Genomic DNA, 27,249 nt, shown 5'->3' with positions numbered 1-27,249 from the left:
GCGAATTTAAGTAGCCTGGCTTTCTATAGGCTATGGGCAACAATGTTCTTTAATTGATTGCAGCTATTTCCTTAATTGCATTGTCTCAATAAAACATGAAGGCAATTGACTAATGTGTCAAGTTAGCTTGACGTTAATACAATAAATCACCTTAATAAATAATAAAACGTTGTAACCATATTTTCACTTCATACAAAGCAGTGTGTATAGGCCTACACATCACATGTGGGAAGTAGCAGTGATTCTGTTGCAGTTCAGAAAATCGACCAGCAGGAATCACTGTTCAATAGCCTTCCAGAAAGTGGCGTGATGACGGCTGCTTTCTAATCACATTCAGGTCTGGCCGTTCCTACAGCGTTTTCTTCGCCTATCCAGAGAGGACTCAGTCACCAGTGTCACCCATTACCCAGAGAAAGCTGGATACTGAATAACGGTGAGTGTTTTGTAGTTATCAGTAATATAATTTACACCTAGCGAGCTATGTACGTTAAATAATCATGACTGATAATGCTGAAAACGGCAACGGTTGATATGATCCCATGCATGCATGCAGTGGTGTTTTCATCTGAATCAGCACCAGCCTGCTGGATAACACAAGGATCTTAGCACACCAGTTATTTGTGCTTGTTAGCTGGACGTATTAGACATACGAGTCGTTTTATGGTCTTTTGTTCACACATGTACATTGATATGGTAGTTTTTAAATGAGAAGTTTGACTAGCTTTTTAGTTTCTATTCAAACCCTTCTTCTTTCATGACTGGAGGTGAGGTGTTCGAAGTGGCTAGTTAGCCTTTATCTCTTTTTGTCTCCATCATTGCCAGGCAGACAGGGATCTTTGTTAAAGTCCTGATCCACTTAGCCGCAAATTAAACAGGGTAGCCTTGTTAATCATAAACAATAGCCTATTTTGCAAGGATCAAGGCTATTTAGTGCAGGATTCTTTCGTGGAAAATGGCAAACATCTGTCTGGTTAGACTCAGCTAACATCACGTTAGCTACCCCAAAATCATTATGTGTAGTGCAGATAAAACGTGGGTTTATTCGGCGTCATGTTGGGTAGGTGTGTGTATCTGCAAGACATGGATATGAAAGGACGATACGACACAAATTGTGCTGTTATCAGTAATACCATTGCTAGCCAGTTCTGGAACCACTATTGGTTATGCATGGACTACGAAGGTGGTAGGTGAAGCCTCCAGGAAGTTATTGCGGCAACCACTGTATCCTGATTGGAAGCAACGCGTGCTTTTGATTTTTAGGATTTTCACTTCTGCATTGCAGACGCTCCTGCATTGACTTCGCTCTGTTGGTAAACACAAGAAGCTACATGTTTATCTGTAGGGTAAACGCGTGACATGTCATGAATGTGAAGGCTGACCTTTGTCTGTTAAGATTATGTCACTGTTCTGATAGCTATAAAGCGTCTGCGTTCATATTCAGGTGAATTGTACGTTGAGATCATTGAACTTTTGTATAAAGGCAGGCAGTGTTGTGCCATATGTTCCACCCGAATTAATTTAAAGTCATTTGCAAGTATAATGCCACGTACTATTTTCTCTATGCTGTCCTGCTTCAGTCCTATTGTTTGCAGTGTAGATAACAGATGACATTCACTGTCTTTCTATCTCTGAATCTGTTATGCACTTGATAGAGTAGTCACAATGTTTAGCTTTTGTTATGGTGGATCATCAGTCTCACCTCTTCTGTTAACCTAATATTTATCATGCAAGCTCATATTGTGCTACCGAGGAAGACTAAATAAGGAAATCCTAGATTATGTCATAGACAGAAGTCAGTATGGTTATGACTCTGATCATTTTTTATGTTAAATTGTAATTTGTAATGTAATTTAGTTTAAATGTCGAATCCATTGGTCAGTTTGGCATTGTGTACTGTTTCATTGTCAGTGTCCTTGCAAGTGCCATTGTAAGCTTGTTGCCTGCACACTTGTTTATGAGTATGGTTCACACTGTCATTTGAAGTGGTTTCCTTTTATTGAACTGAACTAGCAGTCATAATTTCAAACCCATCAAAAAACACTCACCTGTCCACCTAGGCTACAATCTTGGAAAGCTTGACTTCCTGTCTTTTTGGGGAAGAATCTGGCCTCTCTCCCTTGATGCTTGTTTAGATGTTGGGGGGATCTCCCGCTGGTGGGAACCAGAACGTTTTAGAGAAAGAATCCAGAGATTGTAGAAAGCTGTAGCCTTTTATGTAGTCTAGTTATGTAGTAACAAACTTGGCCAATCCTGTCAGTGGCTAAACACTGCAGGTCAGAGTCTTGACGTTGGAAAGTGGCTTTCGTTAAAGTTAGTTTTCACTGAATTCATTCAATGTTTTATATCGGTTTAGGCTCAGTGATGCATAGGTTTCGGGATCATAATGATCTCACATGTAATGGCATTGCTGTGATAGAGCCTAGGGAGGTGGTGAGGTGATTTGGGGGGCTGCTCTCTTGTGGAGGGGAAGTAATGAAACCCAGATTTAAGGGCAAAGGGGTGGAGTGCACCCCTGCCCCCTCTGCTATGACGAGAATGTCCTTCTTTCCACCAGTGGAGAATTTGTGCAATACACATCACAACAGGAATATGTTATTTCTGAGAGCATGTCAACCCCCCCTCCCCCAAACACACATATATATATATATATATATATATATATATATATACACACACACACACACAAGGAATGCTATATGTCATTGTTTGCTCTATTTAAACTGTGGTTGTTTGCTTTGATTGATCCAATGTGGTGGGTGAATAGTATGGGAAACAGTGTTATGCAACATCCACAGGGAGGGGTCTCATAATGCAATCATTCTGTAGATCTTTAAATGCTGGAATTCTTTTGGCATATCTAAAGTGAAATGTTTCTTCACATCACTCTCTCTCTCTCTCTCCCCCTCTCTCACTCTCTCCCTCTCCCTCTCTCTTTCTCAGGTCTGGTGAAATAGAGGCAGCCCAGAGCAGTCCTCTGCCTTAACCCCTTCTTTGCCTCTGTATGGCAGAGCCGCTTTTGTGTGATGACCTTGTAGACACACCGCTTTGGACGTAGTGACCGGAGCAGCCCACCATCATGTTCAACTTCAAGAAGGACAAAGAGAAGGACGGAGCGAGGAAGGAGAAGAAGGACAAGAAGGACAAGAAGGAGCGCATGTCGGCCGCCGAGCTGCGCAGCCTGGAGGAGATGAGCATGCGGCGCGGCTTCTTCAACCTCAACCGCGGCTCCAAGCGCGACTCCAAGAACAAGCTGGAGATCTCCAACCCCATCCCCATCAAGGTGGCCAGCAGCATGGAGCTGAGCCTGACCGACATCGAGTCGGACGGCCTGAGCAACCGCAGCAGCATGGTGCTGGACATGGACCAGCTGAGCGCGGCGAGCTCCAGCGACGACCTGAAGGGAGACTACGGCCAGCAGGACGGTCAGCACCGCAGCTCGGTGAAGGAGCGGGCCTCCCGGTTTGGCTCGCTGGCCATGCCGGGCTCGCAGGTGGCCGGTCAGATCATGAAGCGCTTCTCCTTTTCCCAGAGGAGCAAGGAGGAGAGCCCGTCCGAGGGCTCCACGCCGTCCGGCCAGAACTCGGCTGCGCCGTCCCCGCAGGTGGAGACCAAGGTGTTTGACCCCCAGCGTAAGCAGAGCCTTCAGCAGCAGCAGCAGCAGCAGCCTGGCCCCCCGAAGAAAGTGCGCATCCCGGAGGTGGTGGACAAGACGTTCCCGGCGGACCTGCGTCTCCCGGTCGTGATCCCGCCGCACACGCCAGAGGCCCGCGAGCTGGAGCTCCAGCGCCGCAACACCGGCGACTTCGGCTTCTCGCTGCGCCGCACCACCATGCTGGACCGCGGCGCCGATGGCGCCGTCTACCGGCGCGTGGTCCACTTCGCCGAGCCTGGCGCCGGCACCAAGGACCTGGCGCTGGGCCTGGTGCCGGGGGACCGGCTAGTGGAGATCAACGGGCGCAACGTGGAGAACAAGAGCCGCGACGAGATCGTGGAGATGATCCGGCAGTCGGGCGACACGGTGCGCCTGAAGGTGCAGCCCATCCTGGAGCTGAGCGAGCTGAGCCGCTGCTGGCTGAGGAACACCGAGGGGCTGCGGCGCGAAGCCTTTGATGTGAGTAGACCTGTCAATCATCTCTCTCTCTCTGTCTCTGTCTCTTCTTTCAGTCCATCTTTCACTCTCACCATCTCTTCTCCCCAGGGTTTCATATGCCTTGTGCTCACGATGAGCATGATGGGTGGGTAGGGGTCGGCTATGCTGTGTGAGTAGCTTATGGAATAAGGAGGTATGACACTGTGAACTTTCGTCATGCTCTCTGTCAGTCAAGTGTCTTCCCTCCAGGTACAAATGTAATTTCACTGGCACTTTCTCTTTTGCGAGTTGGAGGATCACCTGAATCACCTGAAGTGCCTTTTTAAGGAGCTGGATGAAAAGCTGATGAAGCGCTGTCAACGGATCTGTATTTATCTGTATGTGTTATGAACTTGCTTTTCTTGCTACGTGTTGGGCAATTTGCAGCAGCTGATGAGGTGGTGGATAAACATTCAATAATGCAGTATAATTACTTATATTGACTTCCAGAGGAACATGTATTGGATAAGAAAAGAGATTGGTCTTGGTAGAAGCCCGTAACCAGATGCTGCAAGCAGCCCAACTACTTAACAGGGACAGCTCTATCATGAACATGAATTATTACCGTTTTTTTTCTCGAACGGACTTAATTCCGTCACCTTTACATTCTATGTGCTCTGTCCTCTTCGATGCCCTCATGACCTATTTCTTTCTGTCTTAACCATTGACTTGATTTTGGTTTCTTTTCCAACATGCAAGTTTATATGAGGACTTTGAACAGGTCACTGGGCTGTGACCAGGGACACGTGGCTGTGTTGTCTAAACACACTAAAGGACAGCTGTGAAGGACAAACCAGTGAAACAGGCCCACGTGGCTTTCACTTTACACAGTGCGTAAACCTGTTATCCAGGAGTGGTTAAATAGCTTTTGCTTTTTTCTTTTACTGCTGTTGCTTTTCACTGTTTGTGCCCACATCTGTTGTGCTTGTGTCAGACCAATGTGTGCGAGACCCACACAGAGACATTTATCTTCCTCTCTGGTGGAACCCAAGTGCTCGTGAGTGAGATTGGGTGTGATGAGTGAGATGGTTGGCTTTTATGTGTCCAGATATTGTGTAATTTAAAAATGCTCTCAAATCAAGTGGCAGTCTGGTTATATCAGGAGGAAGCTATTGGCCCTTATCTATGCTCAGCCTACCCAACAAGGAAGCTATCTGATAAGACTGCCATTTGGCATTGGGTTGGGTTTTCTGTGTGTGTGTGTGTGTGTGTGTGTGTGTGTGTGTGTGTGTGTGTGTGTAGGTGGTTGAAAGTGTGTGTCCGCCGTGCGTGCTTGTGTGTGTGAGAGAGAGAGAGAGAGTGTGCGTGTGTTTGTGTAAGGAGCTACTGTACTGGAATGAATCTGGCAGTCTGGTGCAATCAAACACAGATGCGTGAGCAGTGACTGACAGCTCTGCACAAAACTGTCGTATTCTTAAGCTGTAATCGGTAAGCCATGTGTGCATATGATAGCCTGCCCAGCATAATTACATGGATAAGACATATGTAGGTTTCCTTACCACACCCTAAAAAGCACAAAGTACCCGCGGGATTGCATCAGGCCGGTCTATCTGACAAGTACAGACATTTCAGGCCGTTGTAGCAAAAAAAAAAGCCTGTGCCTTTTGATAACATGTGGCCACTGGGCAATAGTGAGTAATCTCATTTGCGGAATGACTGGAAAGTTCTGAAGAACAGTTTAGAGAATGGCACCACTTGTATTCTGAGCGTACACATCGTACACATGTGCGTGCATCACCATCTGTTTGTGGGGACTGAATACTACAGTGTTGAACCAACTGAGTGGAAAAAAAAAACAGAGGCCTAATCAGAAAGTGGGTCTTCCCTTTAGGGATGCAAAAATAGTAAGCCCTATTTGCGTGTGTGTTGGCTTGTTTGTGTGAATGTTCCCATGTGCATATGTGAAGTTGAATGTGTGTGTTTGTGCATATGTGAAGTTGAATGTGTGTGTGGGTGTGTGTTTGCGCGTGTGTGTATGTGTTTCTGAGAGTGTGTTGAAGTAAGTGTGTGTCCTATAGGTCTCTGTGTGTGTGTGTGTGTGTGTGTGTGTGTGGACGCTGTAACGGACCCTGTCCCTTTCTCTTTGTTCCGCTCCTGGCTGTAGCAGATGAGGAGCAGCTGCTCGCTCTCCCAGGCTGCGTGTTGAGGGGGGCGTTCTGTTGCAGTGTCCCCTCAGGGGGTCCCCTGTCATTATGACGTAGGTAGGAGTGACTGAAAGAGAATGATGAATGTGACCCCGGTGTTCAGTTCATTCTCTGCCATGTTCTCACTGTGTTTGAACATTCATCAGTGTGGTAATGGGATAATAACATTACACTTAGGAAGTTGACGAGGAAGATTATGCTGTTTTCGTTCAGGTGGCAGCTGTTCCTATGGCTCAGTCAGAACTGTAAAGCACGATTGACTGGGGGTATTGTTGATTGGCCTCATCGGTAAACCCTTGCCATGTGTTTCTGGTTTATGAGGCTGGCAGATCAGGCTGGCATCTGTTGGATACGCATCAGGATCTTATTGTTGGCGCGACGGTTTTAGGGCTGACGAACTGCAGTGAAAATATGGATTTGTAAAGGCATTTAGCTGCCTAGCTGTGAGTGGCTCGGTGAAATACCTGATCCATGTGTTTCTTCAGGGCCTGTTTGTCCTCTACTGTAATTTATCGTCGTAACCTAAGCCTACCTGGGCTTCATACTTTCTGTAGCAGACTGAATGAATGGCCTTGCTTTTTTCTGCTAATATTCTCTTGGCTGAAGTCCCACTGCAGTTGCACACCAGTGCTACCAGGAGCCTATTATTCAGAACATTCTTTTCTCACCAGCAGTGTGTGACGGTAAAACACCCCCCCCCCACCTTCCCCCCTTCCTCATTCCAGAGTTTTCAGCATTGTTCTATTTTGGGATTTACCAATAAACAATGAGGGACTCGCTCGCCTGTGTGGTTTTCAGCCTGCCTCCCTTTGTGCTTATTTTGGCTGCCTGCTTCCCTGTGGATGCAGGAGCAGGGGAGAGAGTTCTAGGGGGCTGCATACCTAAGCTAAGCTAAGTGCAGGCACTACTCTGATACCTCTGATGCCAGTCCGTTAGACCCACTCACTCCCAGTGTGTCTGGGTGGGATGTGGATGCTGGCTGTCCCTGTTCTGTAAAGAGTCAGGGCTCGCCTGCCTGACCCATGCCTGATGTGATTAGGTTTTAGTCTGTTGTCCGGTCCATTTCGTGTACTGCCTCAACAACTCCACTGACACAAAAAGCTGTGGTGGAAGGCAGTGAGCTGGTTTGTGGAAAATCAAATGTGCAGAGAAGCCAAATGCTGTCCCTTTTGATGTTTTTTTGTTTGTTTTGTTGCTGAAATGAAGGAATAAATGCTCTGCCTGCATGGGCCAACTTTGGCTGCGCACCCAAGAAGCTGATCTCTTGTGTGTGAAAAGAAAGAGAATAATAAAAGAGAAATCAGGAGAGAAAGGCTTGGAGTCCAAGCGGATAAGAGAGTGGGGATGCAAACAGGAAATGGAAGCTTGAGGCCCATGTCAGGGCGTGCTCACAGCGTCGACTCACGGTTTGGCAACCTGCATGTGTCTACCAAGGAAATCTGTTTTGCTGGAACTTGTGTGTGTGTGTGTGTGGGTGTGGGTGTATGTGTGATGATGGTGGAGAGATGTATTTGCGTATCCCCCCCACCAAGCAGCCCTACCCAGCGTCTTTGTCCTGAAAAACAAACAGCTTGACCGTCAAATCCAGAATAATAGAGAGCACTCTGAAAACCGTCACGTCTCACTTCAACAAAAGGGCAGCAACACGGTTGCTTCAACGTCACCGGCAGAACCCGTACGGCACAAAGGCGGGGGCAGCTGGCTGCTTCTTCGCCACGGTGGTGGGATTGTAGCCACTCTTCTATAGGCCTCATATAAAATGCACATTTTTAATAGGATGGATGAAGCCGTCTTCTGAGGCTATAAATGGTCTGCAATGATCCAGTTGGGCTCCATATTGATTTTGGAGAGTGGAGTTTATTCTCCTTCAGGGAGAAGTGGGGGGGGTTAAAATAGAAAGTCTGGGGGTTTCTGGGTGGAGAAAGTCATGGGTGGGGATTGTTGAGAACAAAGAGACTCTTCAAGAACGGTTATTACAGGCCAGAACTCCTAAAGAAAAAATACATGACATTTAATAGATCATGGAATTACTTGTGTGTGTGTGTGTGTGTGTGTGTGTGTGTGTGTGTGTGTGTGTGTGTGTGTGTGTGTGTGTGTGTGTGTGTGTGTGTGTGTGTGTAGTTACAGAAGAACGGCAGACTCTGAAGGACTTAACATCCTGCAGGTATTTGAAGTAGTCACTGAATGGTGTGTTGCCTCTGTGAGTATAGTGGGCCAGAGGTCCCTAAGGAATCACCTGGAAACTGAGCGCTCATTGACTGCTGAGTGGGGAGCAGGGGAGGCTGCCATTTAGAGGAGTTGTAGATCGTGCAGGAGAGGAGTGTGGCAAGCATGGAGGCGCTCTATTTTTGGCTTCCCAAAGCATTTTTAACGTCAAATCGCTGTTTTGCTTGGCGGCGGGCAGCACATAGAAATTCCCTCCTCCACGCCGAGGAATGCTCAGAAGGTCAAGGGTCAGAAACAGGCCGCAAACCTCCAAGGCATACACACACACACACACTCTCACTCTCTCTCTCTTTCACACACACACACACACACACACACACACACACTCTCTCTCTTGTTATAGCACCCACTTGGCCCACACAGACATGCAGGAACAGCCCTGTCTTTAAGCTCACTGACTTATGTGGGGGGAGTGCAGGATGTCCTGTGATGAACATCAGGAAGGGAGATCTAGGGATAGAGCAGCACAACAGCGTGCAACAAACAGGTACATAAATAGGTCCTATTTTCAGCAGCAGACTCTGGACGGTCCAGCCTCACTGTCTCCAGTTGGTCAAGCTTACGCGCGAGAGGTGTGTTTGAGCCTCGGGCTAGCAGTGGGTTCATTTCTGGATTTCCTCTCTCTTAATAGCCATATGGATTACCATTCATGAGTGCGGCTTCAAATAGGTCAACTCGAACATTGCATAAACGGCCCTCCTGAGATTTCTGTGTATTTAGCATCGGTTGCTTTATGATTATGTCGTGGCCCTCGGCCCTAAAAGTTAAATGTGTTTTCATGTTGTGCATCTGCAATCCTTGTCAGGACAACACACACTCTGATTTACGGTCATAACTTTGCGTAGGTCCTCTCTGAAATGTGTCCAAGCGAACATCAAACTCTCAGAAATGTACCCAGATTCTATCATACATAAGTCAAAGCAGTGACACAGCTCAGTCCCTGGATGTTGAAGCACCTCAGACTGCCATCTTTTACATCTCAATAATCTCTCTCTCTCTCTCTCTCTCTCTCTCTCTCTCTCTCTCTCTCTCTCTCTCTCTCTCTCTCTCTCTCTCTCTCTCTGTCTGTCTGTCTGTCTGTCTGTCTGTGTCTCTCTCTCTCTCTCTCTCTCTCTCTCTCTGTCTGTCTGTCTGTCTGTCTGTCTGTCTGTCTGTCTGTCTCCCAGGGCTTAAAGTGTTTTCAGGCGTGAGCTGGTATGTGTAAGATTTGAAAATAGGCAATGAGACTACAGTATATATGGCGTCCTCATAAATGTCTGATAACTTCAGGCACAGATATTTTTATTGCTTTAAGCCCTGCTCTCTCTCTCTTTTTCTCTCTCTCTCTCTACTAGCATCACACAATGCGCCTCTCAGTCCCCAATAGTTGGCTTATTACTGCTGTATAGTGGAATAAGAAGTCAGCACTGGGACAGTAGTTGGTCATTTTTTTGCTCCTCTGCTCTATAATCATTACTCTCGCCCTGCACCCACCCAGCAGGTTAACCTGAGCTGGTCTAACAGGCCGTGCCTGAGTGCTGGGGAAGAGTTGCTGATTGCAGGGGTTTGCGGCTGTCAAGGTGGTGCCATGCAGAGCGTTAGATTACACACCCCCCCACCGGCGTCTCGCAGCAGGGGAAAGGCACCTAATGACCAGCTAGGAGGTGATGGTTTACGGAATAAAAGGCACAAAAACGCGCCAAAAGTACAGTGTCAGCGCTGGCAGGCGTTTACGGGGGAAGACGCGCAGTGTTGCTTCACGCCAGGCCCTCCGGTCCCTGAAGCCCAGGTGCCACTGTGAGCGAGTCTGCCAGGAAACATAAGAAATGCAGCACATGTTCCTCTTGCTATGTGCTGTGCTGTTCCACATATAGCCAAGCCCCCCCCCCCCCCCCCCCCCCCCCCCCCACACACACACACACACACAGACATAGCAGTGTTTTTCACAGGGTTTGTGGAGCCGTGAGACAGAAGCTGCGGCCTGGCCACCAGTCAAGACGGCAGCCTCTCAGCGCTGGCTCTGCGGGCCTCTGCCTGTGCCTCTGCCTGTGCCTCTGCCTCCGCCGCCTCACCGCTAACCTCAGGGAGCTTCTGGGAACTTTCCGGCGCATTCCTCATTGTGTTTGTCTGTGACGGCCCGGCCTGTGCCCAGAGGAAAGGCCAAAAGGGAAAAGAGACAATACTGGGGCTGTGTTTTTTTTTTTTTTTTTTTTTTTTTTTTTTTTTTTTTTTGTCGACGGCACCCACGGATTTTTCTGGAATGGCCGTGTCTTCCTCTGCAGATGGTCTCTGTGAAGGACGATTGTGCCTCTCTCTCCGGCCTCCATTTTGTACTTCTGGCAGCCGCTGAATTGTTGACCGGAAGCCAGTGTGGTTGACACCGAAGACGCCAGAATGCGCTCATTGAGTTGTGCTGGAGAGCGCCGCAGTGCTAATACACTCGGCGGAGATGGAGATAAAGCGCTCTGGGGAGACATGGCGGAGGAGAGAGGGCGGGCCAGAAACATCCTTTTGAAATCCCAGATGAAGTAACAGTGGTGTGTGTTATGCATTCTGCTCTGCTGTCTCCTCTTTTGACTGTGTGTTTACTTGGATGTTTCTGTTTTAGTGGGGACCATCTGTGACAAATTAAGTGATCCACTTCTGTGTGTGTGTGTGTGTGTGTGTGTGTGTGTGTGTGTGTGTGTGTTTTCTGTCCTTCCCTTGCATTGCTTAAACAACCATTTTAAGCACTCTGTGTTTGGTTTAACAACCAATGTTCCATCCGAGGAGCAGTTATTCTCCTTCCTCAAACTCTCATTTTTCTCTGTCTTATTTTTCTTTTGTTGCTATCTTTTTCACTCTGCTACTTTTTTCCCTTCTCCTCCATGTCTCCCTCTGTTCCCCCTTTGGCTGCGGCCTGTGGTATGTTTGCTGCCTTGGCATCGGTTCTGAGTAGCCTGGGATCAATTTAGTCTAACTGAATATTTAATATGCCTGTATATGTAAAACAATCTGGGCTGCTGCATTCACACACACATGCACTGGCCTCCTGCCTCTGACTATTGCAGTCAGCGTAATTAATGGCAGTAATTAGTAAATTAATCTGTTCCCCAGACGGGCTCCATTTAATTTACAAGACCAAAAATTTGCCCCATTGTTCCACACATGTTGGTGGTCAAGTGTGTGTGTGTGGGGGTGGGGGGGGGGGGGGTGGCATGACACAGTAGTGAACTTGAGAAGTGCTGGGTGAAGTTTCTGAGTGCCCCATCACCCACCCCCTGTGCACGTGCATGTGGCCTGCTTTCACTTGTTTAGTAGATTCAGAGTGACAGAATCAATGGCCATTCAACACAGTTCCCCCGAGGTCATGCCACTGGTTGGTACATGTGTGCACAGTCAGTCATAGAGCCCTTTCCGGGATAACACGGACAAATACACACTCTCTTGACCTTTCTGACCACACGCACGCCACACACACACACACACACACGCGTGTCACAGTTCACCCCTCTCCACTCTCTACCGTGCACTGTGTAGCCGCGCTCCTTTTTGTTGCGTTTGGCTGATGGGCTATTGTCTTTCTCCCTACTAAAACCACGAGTTCCATTCAGGAAGTAATCCTGATTTGATTGGCACACGTTTTATCTAAACCTTCTCATCGTATCTGATCTCTGAACTCAAACACACTTTTTTTTTCTCGCCCTGGCGCTCGGCTCCATTTCTCTCCCCTTGTCTTTTCCATCGCCATGGCTCGAAAAACCTCACCGAAATAACTCTCGACACAACAGTGCATTGTGTATGACCCCAGTGTTTTTCATCGTCCCTCAAAAGTCCAGCTTTCCAGACTTGATGATAACAAATATATAAATCTGCTCCAGCGTTTTCCTAGTGGTAGTAAAATGTCAGCTATTTCCTGTGGCTTTCTCCTCTGCGCTGGTACCACTGTGTGTTCCTGACAGGGCTCTGGAGCGGAGAGGGAGAGATGTTGTTACGAATTCCCCTCACGTCTTAATACTCCCATGATCGTTAGCGCTGAATGCCTGCTCACTGTGCCAATGGGTCATGAACTGGTATTTGTCTGTGAAGAGCTTGGCACCCACTTGGGGCTTAACTGGCATTCGTTAGCCCTCAGTGTATAAGTAGTAATTAAACGTTGTGCCGCAAAATGAAGTTATAACTTATTTCTCGCTTCATTTTTAAGCAGTCTCATTCCACTGTGTGGATGGTGTATTGAAACTAAAATGAAAGCAGTTGTAAATTATGGCCTATGAATGATAAATAAAGAATGAAAACTTAATGGGTGAATAAATCATTCAATGACTGAATGAAGTAAATAAACAAATAAGCTGTAGCCTCGACTGTATTTCCCTATCTACTTCTCTGCATTGCCATTCATCGGAGTAGCAGGGCTCCTAAATGACCTTTACGAGCTCTCCTTGTGCCAAAATGAATAAAACTATTAGAAGGGCCAATCTCTAGGGAAGTGGAAAATGTGTTCAGCCCTGGGTGTGCGAGGCCTGAGCGAGATATGGAGGAAGCAATCGAGCGCACTGCGGAAACCCTGCCACACAGACCGGGTACACTCGTTTTTATCTACCTGAGTTCAGGACCGGGAGCTCCATTATTACCTCATGCCATCTGCAGTCACACAAACCCAGTTGACGGGCCGACTGGCATTGTCTGTTCTTGGTCGTGTAGAAGTTAGTCGTGGGTTTAGGGAGGGGTGCTGAAAGGCACTGAGTGAACGGTCAGTCATTGTGGTCTGCGGTTCACCCTCCAGTACTATTATAGTAACCCTGTTGAGTGAGCTGGCGGACCTTTTGTTTACCTGTCTCGGAGGTTCTGTTTGCGTTATGGAAACAGAACCAGGCTCATTATTTATGCCCAAGTGGTTTGTTGAGCACAGCAAGGTTTTTTCGGTGTGTTCTGGTTGGTCTTGTTTTTGGAAAGCTGGATTAATCGACTTTTGATGAGCTGGTCAGACGCTTATAGTTTTCATTAAGTATATAAGTATATATACTTTTTTGATCCTGTGAGGGAAATTTGGTCTCTGCATTTAACCCAATCGGTGAATTAGTGAAACACAAACAGCACACAGTGTACACACAGTGAGGTGAAGCACACACTAATCCCGGCGCAGTGAGCTGCATGCTACAACGGCGGCGCTCGGGGAGCAGTGAGGGGTTAGGTGCCTTGCTCAAGGGCACTTCAGCCGCGGCCCACTGGTCGGGACTCGAACCGGCAACCCTCCGGGGTACATGTTTATGTTTATGTGTGTGTGTGTGGGTGGGTGTGTGTGCGTGCGTGCATGTGCATGTGCTTGTGTGTTTGCCTGTTTATGTGCCTGTGTGTGTGTGCATGCATGCGTATATATGTCTGCTGTGTGAGTATGTGTCATATGTAGGATTACTGTGAATGTATGTGTGTGCGTGTGTATCTGTTTATGCACATGTGTGCATATGGAATGGGTTTACATGACCCCTGGAGGCAAACATACGTAAAAAATTGGTCATCCTAGGCCCTACGGTTCTCAAGATATTCACAGAAAACTGTGTCTCTGCCCTACCCTCCTTTCGGGGGGTCCAGTCCAGCGGGGGGGGCTACAGATCAAAACAAAAAAAGGTGGTTCCATGCTATCCATATGGGGTTACATGCCCACCAAGTTTCGTGTACCCCTGTCTTACAGTGTCCCGGGAATCCTTGACGGAAATTTGGACATGCAAAAAAAAAAAAAAAAAATCTGACTAAACCTATATGACCGCCGCTTCTCTGCGCGGTGGTCATAATAAGTACCTCTCAAAATCCAGTAGGTGCATACAATAACAGGCCACTTGTGCGCTTTAATGGTTGTTTATTTTGTAAGAGCTCGATGAATGAGTGAGGCTTCACCTGTTAACAGGTCGTTGTGTGGGACACCAAAGTGGTCAGCAGGTCTGGGAGTGCTCAGGCGAAACGAGGAATGTTGTTCTCCGGAATTGTGCTGCTGCTGCTACTGCCGCTACGCCTCCGGTTGTCGTCAGGAGTGGACTGGGAAAGGTTTCCTCCCCTCAAAAGAGCTCCATTCTGGTATTTGTGGAATCTGCTTTGGAACAAACATGGCACTTCCTGCTTGAGTCTCCAGAGGAGGCCGCAGAGGAGAGAGATGGGGATCCTGGCCGGCTTCACAGACGGCCGAGAAGGAGATGGAGAGGGAGGAGGACTCCTTGGTCGTATCCTCCTGAGCTTCTTGCGCGGTGTTGTGCGCAGGGCTGTCTGTGTGTTAACTGTACACAGAGGTTGTTTATTGACGCGTTTATTGAGCTCAGCCAGTATGTTCTTTCCATCGGTCCCCCCTCCATTTCCTTCCCTGTAATTGCAGTCCTAGTAAAGTTGTGCAAGTTGTAATATATTGTAGGGGTGAAGCATATTTTGGGCTGAGTTAATGTTTTATGTCCGCATGGAGCCCAAGGCAAACTAAATGAATAAAACAACAACAAACTGAGTTAAATAAAACACTGTTTTTTTCACACTGCTCCCATGGCCTTGCTCTTCAAGAAAGAAGCTAATCATTTGCCCTCTCATCCCCCTCTTGTTAATTTTTACCACCATTAACAGATGCATCTTGAGTGGCCATAGTCTTTCGGTAAGTGAATGGGGATCAACTTCCTTCCCCGGCCCATTTACGCCACCTGGTTTTTCACTCCCAAACAAAAAGAAAAAGTCACAATTAGAGGGGAAGTCTCCGGAGGAAGAGGGGGAGGAAGGCCGGGGGCCGCGGGTAGACGTGACGACCAGTGCCCCCGTGGCGCGGGGCTCGTTAGAGCACAGATACTTCCTGCCAGGATGGACCTTTCAGCGGTGTCATGAGAAAATGCACGGGCTTCCACACACACACACACACACACACGCACACACACACACATATATACGAACGCACCAGGCCCACTGTAATCAGGCCCTGCACATCCTGCCTGAGACCCCACTACACACACACATTCACACATTCACACATTCTCAGACTCTTTCCCAGTCCTTGTCAGTTCTGTTGTGTAGCTGCTGTACTTGGCAACTTGGCAGATGCCTCACTTGCGAAACATAACAATTTCAGCTTTTCTTCATGTACTGTAAAGGCCAGCCCAATTGGGACAGCCTTTTTAAAGCTTTTAGATGGGGCCCCTAAATACCACTGACCCCAGACCAGAAAACGAGGACTGTCCAGAGAGAATACCCTAGGCCGCTTGCCCTCTTTCCCCCCCCCCCCCCCTTCATGTCTGACTAGGCTGCATGTCTAGTGGATTGATTCATTTTTCTCTGCTAAATATAGGCTAGATTGGAATCTGGCTAGCATGGCTGTGATCGTGGAATCCTTGGGAATTAGGCTAGAGTGTGAGCATGAGTGTTTTCTGGAGTCACCCAGGATTACGGGTTGAGTGGACACCCCCAGGGAAAATCCTCTGGATTATCAGCCCCGGAGCCATAAGGAAAACCATAGAGTTCTCGCTGCTGTCCATAGGAAGTGATGATTGACAGTTTGCTCAAACAGCACATGCCAGGGCTGCTCTTTCAGTGTCGACCTAGACCCATCAGCAGGACCTTTGCCTTTGGGAAGCCCAGCAGGGTCAAGGGTTGGTTCTTGATGACGTCCCTGAGGGGACATATTTGAGTGAGCATGATGAGTTGCATGGGCAGGCAGATCGATGAGTTGGTTAAGTTCCACTCAAATCTAATGCATCATTGCTTTTCAGATGCCTTTCACTGTTGTATTGTTTTACCTTTGTTATAGATGTGGTTATAGATGTTGTTTTTATTGCTACCATCTGAGCCGCCAAAAAAGATCACATTTTACATTTTAATGTTAAAGCAACACCAAAGCACTTTTCCTCTGTCGCACGCACGCTATTTGTTTCTCCAGCACTGGCTTTGGAAATAACTATTGAGAGAAAGTGGAATAGAATATTATGTCCAATGTTTTAATGTTCTGCATTATGAACTATATTCCAATATGTGGTTTAATGTTCTGCATTTCTCATTAGTAGGTCACTTTGATACTAAAAGTATGATTTTATGTAATGACTGTATGATATCTGTACTGTCCCTGTGTATATCTGTGTATGACTATTTAGAGATAAGCAGAAATATTATGACTTTGCAGTGTTTTACTGTTCTGCATGGCTGCGTCAGTAGCTATCTGCTCCGGATTGCCAGGTTGCCACTAATCCGAGTCTGATTCAGTGTAGTCCACGTAAAATGGGATGACCAACGCCATCTCCCGTCAGCCTGGAAGGATACTTAAACCCTAACTATTTCCTTGTCTAGTTAGAGCAGCTGATGGATCTTTAGGTGAAGTCATGCTGTCTCTCCCTTGATGCGCATCATTGTAAATAAACTCTGTTCCTCATTTTTCATACTATTGGTCTCTATTAAATCTATGGTATCAAAATTACCATCACTATGTCCACAGACAAGGTAGAGTATGTTGCATGATTTTATGAAAGTATGATGTATTGCGACATCAGAAGGAAGTCAAATTTGTAGTTTCTTATGTCTCATTCCTTCGAACTACAGATCTACAGACCCAATCTGGCAAACTTGCATAGTGCGGTTATAGCCTATAGAGGGTCGCAAAGCGAATGCAGAAGTGCCGTTCACCCTGTTACCAGTTGATGAACCACTGAAACGATTTTGGAAACATTATTTTAAGGTACAAAAAACTCTTTGTTGCTTTTAAGGAAAATCAAGAGCTTACTGATTTGACAGAGCTCGACACAGTTTTTTCATAGCTAAAGCACAACTCCATCCGCCATCCGCACAGCAGAAGGTGTTATCTTGTTAGGTAACTGCCTTGTATTTTTGGTAGCCCAGTCAGAGCGTAAATTCCATGTTAACCAAGGGACTGTGTTCCCTTTTCAGAAGTGATGTGGTGTAATTCTAACTCAGCTCCCCCCCCCGTATAATGAAGGCTATTTGGACAGAGAAGAATGGAATGGAATGCTTTATGTCTCCAGGCTGATTCTTTTCCATTTAACTTGGAGAAGGAGGGAGGTGGGGGGTAGCTTGTGCTGAGAGAGGCACGCTGCTGATTCCTGATGGCTCATAGTTTATCGTTTCCGTTGGTGGCAGATTTCCCAGACCCAACTGGTCGACTCCTTGCATGGAACTCTGAATCATTCCGTACGTTGTTATGGTCGTTAGTTGTTTTTTGTTTTTTTACGTCTTGTTAATGGCTAGGCTGTTCTAGATGGATGTGTTGTGTGTTATGCGTATTACAGTGAGTGTGTGTCATCGTTTGGCTGCCGGATCCACACAAATGAAGAGGCTCTTAAAGTGGAGCTTTATCCTCGAGAGTCAGAAGGAGCCCAGCTGGGGCAGAGGGAGCTCTCGATGCTGAACAACGAGAGGGTGACGTGCTTGGGTCGCGGTGTCGCTGTCAGCTCACACGATGCCACGGCCGGCCCCTTGTGACAGAAAAACAGAGAGCGCTCTTCATCTCGTCCAGAGAATACTTCAGCCATCAGAGGGGCTGGACGCTCTTGTAATCCCAGAGTGACTGTCATGTGGGCACAGACCACCCCTCGAGATTGTAAGCCCCTTTGCCCCCCCTACCCCTCACATAACCCACCCAGCCAACCCCCTCTTCCACAACCAACACAAGCATCCCCCTAACAAGCTGCATTTGTTTAATCTACCAGATGTTCCACAGGCCTTTCCGAGATCCCGTGCTGAGATTTAATCCGCATTTCTCCACAGAGCCGGATTAAACGCCCCCGGGGTCTGTAAATGGGTGCAGGGCTTGGGCCTTAAGCAAATTGGTTTGAAAATGGGTAAACACAGGCTTTTGTGGAGGTAATGCATGGCTGGTGCCACACCTTCTGCTCTGCGTGGGTCTGCCGTGTTAGCACACATTTGAAGTGGCGTCAGGAATCCGTACGACTCACTGCAAAGCTTTTGCCCAACAGTAGCATTGAGATCACTGCTGTCTGATGAAAGGTGAAGGACAGGGTTGTCAAGACTCTGAATTAGGGTTCATTTCAGGGTGATGTGTATGTTAGAGTGGATGAGCTGAGTGATTAACGATGATGATTAGAGATGTCTTTTTTGCAAGCTAACGGTAGCCTGCCAGCACTGCTACCAATGATTCATGTGAAAACCTGTAGTTATTGCCAAACCAGACAGGTTGCATTCTCAGCGTTTAACTTGGAAAGGATTCTCGCTTCTTTTAATCATCAGCCAACATAAGTACCTGGGGAAATTCCTTGTTTATGGAGCCCTGTTCGAAGTGAATGCAGTTGTATGTCAGATTGTCAACAGTACATTCAGGTCGTAAATGGATGTGATTTTGGGGACTATTTTGAAAGTGTGGAGAAAACTGATTTAAAACAAGTACAAGTTTATTTGAGGCAGCTGTTGCCATTGTGTGTTCCCTCTGTGTCGTTAACAGGTAAATCAACAATGATTTAGTGCAACAGCCTACTGTGGAACTAGAACATGAACTAGTTTGGGATTTGCTGCTGGTGCATCATATTGTCAGTCTGACCTGTATGTTTGTGTTTATGTTTATGTTTCTGTTATATTTATGAAGGGGAGGTTTCTTTTCCAGAGTTTACCACTACTGCGTGCCTTTTTATTGGTCTAACACAAGCATGATCCTCCAGCTTGTTTTTAATAGCATAGGGTGGTCCTAAGTTTACAAGCGACATGGTGTGAGGGCAGGGACATTATCAGATTAGCACACATTATTCAGTTGCACCTCACACAGGCCTACAGAGACCTATTCTAAGCAGCAGAGAGCAGCCTGTCGTGATCGTTCTCCTTGCCCTTTATTTGACTGCGGCTGCTTTCGCAGGTTAATTTATGCCACGCAGGTTCACTCTGCATTCCTGCATGAGCGTGAACTTGATGTGACTCGGATATTGTGAGTGTGCAAGTGAGAAAACCGGGAGGGGTGAGGTCTGTCTGCCATGGCGTCGGCATGTTTAGATTTGGAAAGCTTACCTTGATTATGGATCTCTCCTCTTCCAAGGTTCAGCTAATGAACTATGGATTTAGGGTCATGTCTGTTCTTGTCATGAGCATTGCCATTACCTTTTACTGAGGCACCACTGGGATCACTTCACATTTTCAGTTTTGAATCCCCACATTTAATCTACACAGTTACATCAGTACTACTGTTTATTCTGCAGCAGATATCCTTACCGCTAATAGATAGAGGAGAGATCTCAATGTGCGGTGTCCCTTCATGGTGTCCTGCCCCAGTGGACTAGGCATATGTAACTGAAGCCACCAGCTAATACCATCATTGAAAGCAGAGACTCTTGGGTATTGTTGCCTCTGTGTGTGTTTCTGGGTGCAGACCAGTGGGCATATCTAATCAGGGTAGGAATGCATCGTGGTTGGGCATCGGACTTTGGTACTGGATCTGTCTGATGGGGCCTTGTGGGAAGTTTTCTTTCTTTCTTCCTTCTTTCTTTCTGTCTCTTTTTCTTTCTTTCCACACAGTGCCCGCAACAGGGCTCTGAGGTCTTGTGCTCCCGTTACTAGGGTTGCTTGTGGACTTTTTGAGCCTGTTGCCATGGCAACAAGCGCGGCGTTGGCTTCCGTTGGTGCTCTGCAGCTGAAGGGAGGTGCTTGGTCCGTACATCCCGAGTCGATGTTCTCTCTTTCTTTCTCTCTCACGCCCCGTCAGCATGGCTCTCAATTATTTAGAGCGACCTGCTGCAGGCGGGCTGAATTATAGAGGAGCTGGACAGCACACGCTGAAGGGAAGACAGAGAGAAAGAGGGATAGAGAGAGGAGGGGAGTGGAAGAGAGGAGAGTCAGTGGTCGCCCCGACGTCTGTCCTCGTTTCTGCAGTGGGGAATGTAAGGGACGCTCCCTGGAGCCTTGGTCTGACGCAGGACAACCCATCTGTGTTGTGCGTTTGCCCTCCTATACTGCCGGGTGTGTTGTGTGCTGATGGATCACCCAGACAGACAGGCTAGGGCCACGCTGCAGACGCAGCACATGACGCAGCACAGAGATCCAAGAGACTGCAAAGACCACGTGCACTACTCCGTCCCTGATTCACTGCTCTTGCTTGTGACCCCCCCCCCCCAGCAAAAAGGTGCAGGATGGGAAAATGTCTGGAAAAAGAATCGTATTCGAAACAATCTCTGTTTGTTGAATTGATCCACTTAGCTCTGAATTTGAAAGAGATGGAAGTCTGTTCTTTTAAAGCCGTTGTGTGGTCCTGTCGTCACTGTTAGTTTTATGCTAAGTACCGTCAGTGTGTTTCCATCCCTCCAGTGAGTGAAGTCTTTCAGTGGGTTCCAGATGGACCCTGGGGGAGCTGGTCACATGACCCGTGGTGCCTAGAGCCTCTATGTGCTGCCTGACAGGAAGCTGACCCATCTCCGTGACGACGGGCTATCATCTTGGCCCCGGAGGCCAACAAAGAAAGTCCTTCCTGTTGCCTCGGAGATGATAAAGGCTCTGTCCACCTCTGGTTTCCTCTGTGTCCGACGTCCCTGAACACATCACAGTACCGGACAGGAGAGGATTTTGACTGCCTTCTTCATCACTGTGTTATGGTGTCTGTCGGCAACATGATGCTTAAGAGTCTGCTAGAGCTGGAAGTGAGATTAGCTTCATTCGGATTAGTTAGCGGTTTGCTAAGGGCCAAATAGGTGCCGGTGACCGGACCCTCACGGTGGGCGAAGGCCCACACAGAGATCCTGCATTTCATAAAGCTGTGTCATAATAGCTGTTTTGCTTGGAATACTTGGGTTTAAACCACAGATTTTCTTGGTGGTAATGGAAGTATCCAAAATATAACTTTTCAGTAGCACTGCCCATGATTGCAACCAGCTGAGCGAATGTTCCCCCAAAATGTTTTTTCTTTTTTTTTTTGAAAATAATAAAAAAAAGAAAAGTTGCAAACGGCAGCTTTAAGCCCATGGGGAGCCAAGCATGTTCTGGAGGGATGAGCGAGAGAGAGAGAGAAAAGCGAGCCTCTCTCACACTCACTCGAGAGCTGCCAGGCCGAGCTCAGCAGGCCATAGTGTAAATAAGCCGGCCCGCTGTTTGTTTGGTAACACACATGAGGAGGATGCGGCCTGGCCTGGCCTGGTGCTGAAATAGAAACGCACTGCTGGGGATCAGGATGCTGTTTACTCCACGGGCGGATATTGCAGTGGTGGCCGAGAGGATCGGGTGGGGTGCGTGTGTGTGTGTGTGTGTGTGTGTGTGTGTGTGTGTGTGTGTGTCATTTGGTAGGACTGTCCAAGCTAGTCCGAGCTAGCTAATCAATTCAGCCTGGCGGATACTGCGATGCGGTAAACCATGTTCGGTTACATGGCTCCGCTGTTCAGTTGACATGTTGTGCCGGGCGATTGATTGATTCTTTAGCGGGGAGAGTCAGCAGCTAGAGTCTTGATGGCACAGGGCTATCCTGTGGTAGGCATCTTTATTCGACTGGACGGAGGCTGCAGCAGGTATTGGGAGGCAGTGCTGCTGCATTGTGCTGTGCTATGCTGTGCCCTGTGCTGCAGTAGTCTCTCTGTTGTACTGCCACCCCACCCCACCTCACCTCACCCCACCCCACCTCACCTCACCTCAGCTCAGCCTCCCTCTGAGCAGCCAGCCTGGGCACTGCTGCGTCTGCGTCTCTTTACCCTTCCCTGTCTTTCATGGGAACACATATATCTCCCTCTCTCCCTTTCTCCTTCTCCCTTCTCTCTCCCTCACGCTCTCTCTCTCCCTCTCTCCTTATTTCTTCTCCTCTTTTTCTGTTTCTCTGTCTGTTACTTCCTCCTTCATCCTCTTTCCTGTCTTCCCTCCCTCTTTCTCCTCTCTTCTTCTCACCCTCCTTCCTTCTCTCACTCACTCTCTCTTCTTATTTCTCCTTATCTCTTCTGTCTATCCCCTCCTCCCTCCTCCCTTGCTTCTCTACCTGCAATACTCCACAGAGAGGCTCCCCTCAGGTTGGCAGATGACAAAGCACTAATGCAGAGCTGCGCCCAGTGCCAGCTCTCCAGGCCCGACCCCAGAAACGCCAACGCAGATTGGACACCACCTCCCTCCCCCCTCCCTCCCCTCCAAACCCCACCCCCATGCCAGATGGCTCTGCGCGAGAAGACAGTTACAGCCCAACAAAAAGAGTCTGGGCAGGCCTGAGCTTCAGGCTGGAGCGTCACTCGTGTTATCACACCACTGAGGCCGCCAGACTGCGGCTTCTGTCGCATATAAAAACGTGGGCGGGAGCACACACTGGGAACATACCCTTCTGTGGCCCGCGTGCCATAATATAACTACGCGTTGTAGAATGTGTGTGGGAAGGCAATACCGAGACGTGATTTGTGTTTGTGTTTGTGTGTGTTAGGGGGTTGTTGCTCCTTTGTTTGGTGGACATAAAGAGCAGTACTCCCACTCACTGCTGATTCACAGCATAACTGTGGCAATGGGGGTTTTGCTTTGTGGATCATTGTCTGACTGACTGATGATGATGGACTGCTAATGTTTATATTCACTAGCACGTTACAGTTACTTTTTTGTGTGTGTGTGTGCGTGCCTGTGTGTGTGTGTGTGTGTGCGTGCGTGGATGTGTGTGTGCGTTCGTGCATTGTGTATGTGCTGCATGTGCATGCTTACTGTTGCATGTGCATTTTTAAAATCCATCCATTCTGTTACCCGCTCTGGCAGTGCAGATGGGGGTCAGAACAAAGTCCATTGAGATTCGCTGTGATCCGTGCCTACAGCTGTGTGTGTGTGTGTGTGTGTGTGTGTGTGTGTGTTCAAATGCCGTCACCGTCTGTTTCATTTCCTCTGCCCCTCTCGGCCTAATATAGCTGAGGAAAGCTAAACAGTCAGGGGGACTGAGACACTAATTGCAGTCGAGTGGACTACATGCAGCTATATATAGCCTACACAGTCATAACATCACCTGCCTGAGACACCGAGGGCCCGATTAACATCATGAGTTTGGCAAAGGCAAGAATACGCTTTGGAGCACGGTGAGAATCTTACTCCATGGTCCTATAGACCCCCAGGGCGACCTCTAGCTCCGTGTATGGAAGTCCGTCTGGAGTCAATAACTCATCTGACATGAGGCGATGCACACAGAGGGGTCTTGTTCGTGTTTGGAGCCCGGTGGGTTCTGTGTGGTCAACTGATGGCCATGTGCAGACGGCCTCGCCTCAGCCACTCCTGAAGGGGCAGGCTTGTCCCCCTCAGTCCACAGTCCAGCATTTCTCCCTCTCACTCTCACTTTCACTCACTCACACAAACACACACACAGAGACACACAGACACACATTCCAGAGTGTGCTGCTAAACCCCTTATGCAACAGCGACCAGGTTAAAGTGAGCAACAGTTGTCGGTTGTCCCTCCCCTGTAAACACATTTTGCCACTTAAACTTCTCTGTGTGTGCCCCATCTTTTCTGCGTCATGGCCACTGTGTTCTGCTTCCCTGCGCTAAGTGGAGGTGATTTTCCCGCCGCCGGTCTTGTGGATGACAGTTATATCTCTTAATGATGGGGCTGCGTGATGTCTCAACTTCGCTTGCGCGAGCCACAGATATTTGCACCGGGGTCACGGTGGTTTGTTCCAGCAGTTCCCTGCAGGGGGTGGAGGAGGGGTGTGCGGGAGGAGAGGGACCTGGTTGGTGGAGGAGCAGGAGGACTTGTGTTTTGCTGCCTGGCGTGTGTGTGTGTGTGTGTGTGTGTGTGTGTGTGGGAGGGGGCATCTCATGGGTTTTGAGGAGGAAGATTGTCTTCTTTTTGAACTGACGAGATGTTTACACTCAGACAAGCTATTGCACAAGGCTGTAAATGGTTGTGCGTAATTCACTACGTCTGTGTTAGTCATTTGTTCAGTATTTCGGGTGTCATTGTGATCTTGTACATTGTAATACAAGATAGGAGGAAGGTTTGCCAACATGCTTTTGTCAGATGTGGGAGAGCCCACAGCATGAGAATATTAACAGATGTTACAAACACTTTTTTCACAAAGTGACGTTTCTAATCTTTTTTTGCTTGCCTTGCTGATATTAAAGCCTGCGTGTTGAAACACTATGCTGGAATGTGCGTGTGCACTGAGGGGCCTGTGGGAACTGCATGTCCAAAAGTGTTTATGTAACACACACACACACACACACACACACACACACACACACACACACACACACACACACACACACACACATATATACTACACCACACCACACCACACCACACCACACACACATATACCACACCACACACACACACACATATACTACACCACACCACACCACACCACACCACACCACACCACACCACACACACACACACACACACACACACACACACACACACACACACACACACACACACACACACACACACACACACACACACACACACACACACACACACACACAGAGAGAGCCCAGTGCGCGCCCAGCACTCTGTACAATCAATGAGCAGGTCACATGTACTGGGCTGCTGATTTAACTCACTCACTCACTCGCTCACTGAGCAGCTTCCATAAAGGCCTGAGCCCAACCCAGCTCTACCCCCCCTCTACCCCTCAGCTGTCATCTGATTGGCTCCTGATGTGCTCATGCCCCTTCACTTCCCTCCTCGACATCTGACCTGACCTTGTGGGGTCAGAGGTCACTCGTGTAAATTCGGCGATATTCCTCCGCATTCCACACAGATTAGATTGCATGGAAGGAGAGAGGTGGAACGAGAAGGAGAGAGGGACAGAAAAGGACAGAGAGAGGGAAAGTTGTGGGGGAGAGAGGGAAGAAAGGCCTTCAGAGGAGGAGGAGGAGAGATAGAATACTGAATCAGTGCACTGTAGACAAACAGAACACTGATTGTGGCCTGATGGAGTGGGCTTGCCGTGGGTGAAGGCAGAGGTCACTGATGGTGACCCAGCGCTGTCTTTCCTGTCCTACGCTCCCACACCCTAAAGGGCTATCTGCACTTAACCCCCAGCCGTACCCACTGTCCAGCCTCCTTATCATGCATGTCAGATTGCAAACATACACCAGTGCTAGTAATGGCTACTCTGCCATGGTAACACATAGTGATGGCTATTCTGCCATGGTAACTCTGGCAAACAGACATTGCGCAGGCTTGCCATCAGTGCATGCTGTCTGTTACCTCCTGGTCTAACATAGCAAACACAGAGAGGAAATGTAAGTGTTGGATTGAGAGCAGATCATTCCCGCTCCGGCCCATCGGTCACTCTGGTTTGGGATGTCATGGACCACTGTTCTCCAGGCCTCCCCTCCACGTTCTAATGGAGGCGATAAATCCCTTCTGACACAGGGCTGCTTTTCATCAGGGCACTGGATGGGGCCTTGCAGGCGCCTCGTGTTTATTGTAACAGAACGGGAGAGCCGCGGCAGCAGACGAGGTCTGGGACTCATCATCGCCCGTCCGGAGGAGAGGAGAGGGTAGCGTGATGTTGACGACAAGTCCACCCCCCCCCCCCCCCCCACAGTCCACCATCCCCTCCACCATCCCCTCCATCCTGCTCCGCCCAAATCAGACCCACTCCACTCTCCGCAGCTCAGCAGCTTCAGGCTGACCGGGATGCAGCAAGCTAGCCTTCAGCCATCCCTTCTATAACACAGACTCTGGCTCATTCTCTCTTTTTTCTTTCTCTTTCCCTCTCTCTCACCCTTTCTCTCTCTCCATCTCTTTTCCTCATTCTCTCTTTCTTTTACTTTCTTCCTCTCTCACACCCTTTCTCTGTCTCTCTCTCCTTTCTCTTTCACTCTCTCTCCTTTCTCTTTCACTCTCTCCTCTCTCTCTCTCTCTCTCTCTCTGTCTCTCTTGCAGACACATGCACAAACACTTTAAAAGCAGGGTTAGCTAGAGAAGTAGAACAGTTACACAAGCCCCCTCCAGTCTGTTCTCCAGAGATGCCTGCCCTGCTGTGCTTCTGTCCCCCTGAGGGAAACATCGCTGCCTGCCTGCCTGCCTGTGTGTGGAGGTCAGCTTGAGAAAATGTAACTCACTACTAGTTTCAATCCAGTAAGAGAGCATGTCCTGCGATAAGACATAACAAATGACAAGGTGGTGGAATGAGCTGATGTCTCTCTGGTAGGGGAGGGATGGGAAGTAGATGCAGCCATTTATTGCCTTTCATCTGTTATCAGGTTATTTTGCATGGGGAGCAGTTTTGCTCACACAGCCATGATGACCACCCCCTCATACTCCTTTGTCTTTGCACATCTGTGTGTGTGTGTGTGTGTGTGTGTGTGTGTGTGTGTGTGTGTGTGTGTTCACACTGAAAGGGTAGCCACTCCACCCAGGTTGCTGGGGGGAGTGGTAGAGGTTGGGGAGGCTGGGCAGGGGTGGTGGGGGGGTGTTTGTCTGTAACAGTGACCCAAATATGCCACCCCTCTTCACAGCCCCATTTCAGCAGCTCTGTGACATACTGGAGGAAGCTCAGTGAGCCGTGCTGGAGCAGCCGCCACACTTCCTCCAGGCATGGGCAGGCATGGGCAGGCATGCAGGCGCGCCGCTTCCTCTGAATCTTTCAGACGCGTTTGAATTCCTTAATCCCAGTGCTTCTAATCCCAGGGCTTAAAATATGCATCTGGTCAAGGGTTGCCTGTCGTCTCTTTTTTGGCACAGTTGTGTGAAATGGGTTTGTGCATGTGCATCCATTAGCCAAGACCCTTGGGCAACGCACCCTCAGACACAGACACCTTATCTCTCTCTGTCTCGCTCTCTTTCTCACACACACACACACACACACACACACACACACACACAGAGTTACTGATGTCTCTTGTGCCACGCCACAGATAGCGACCAGACACCCACAGGAGTGG

General features: G+C 48.4%; 1 protein-coding gene across 6 annotated transcripts in view; it reads left to right on the top strand.

The window, feature by feature from the left end:
* The first annotated feature begins 306 nt into the window (after positions 1-306).
* myo18ab (myosin XVIIIAb) overlaps positions 307-27,249 on the top strand; it is a 108,613-nt gene continuing 81,670 nt past the window's right edge. For all 6 annotated transcript variants that reach the window (XM_042064453.1, XM_042064449.1, XM_042064451.1 and 3 more), the window contains exons 1-2: positions 307-433; positions 2,941-4,111. In XM_042064453.1, the coding sequence (XP_041920387.1) occupies positions 3,077-4,111 (1,035 nt within the window). In that variant the 5' untranslated portion in view covers positions 307-433; positions 2,941-3,076. The remainder of the gene's footprint in view (positions 434-2,940; positions 4,112-27,249) is intronic.

This window comes from Alosa sapidissima, chromosome 15 (assembly GCF_018492685.1).
Source record: "Alosa sapidissima isolate fAloSap1 chromosome 15, fAloSap1.pri, whole genome shotgun sequence".
NCBI lineage: Eukaryota > Metazoa > Chordata > Actinopteri > Clupeiformes > Clupeidae > Alosa > Alosa sapidissima.
The sequence above is the reverse complement of the archived record's forward strand: the minus strand, read 5'-3'. Positions and strand labels throughout refer to the sequence as shown.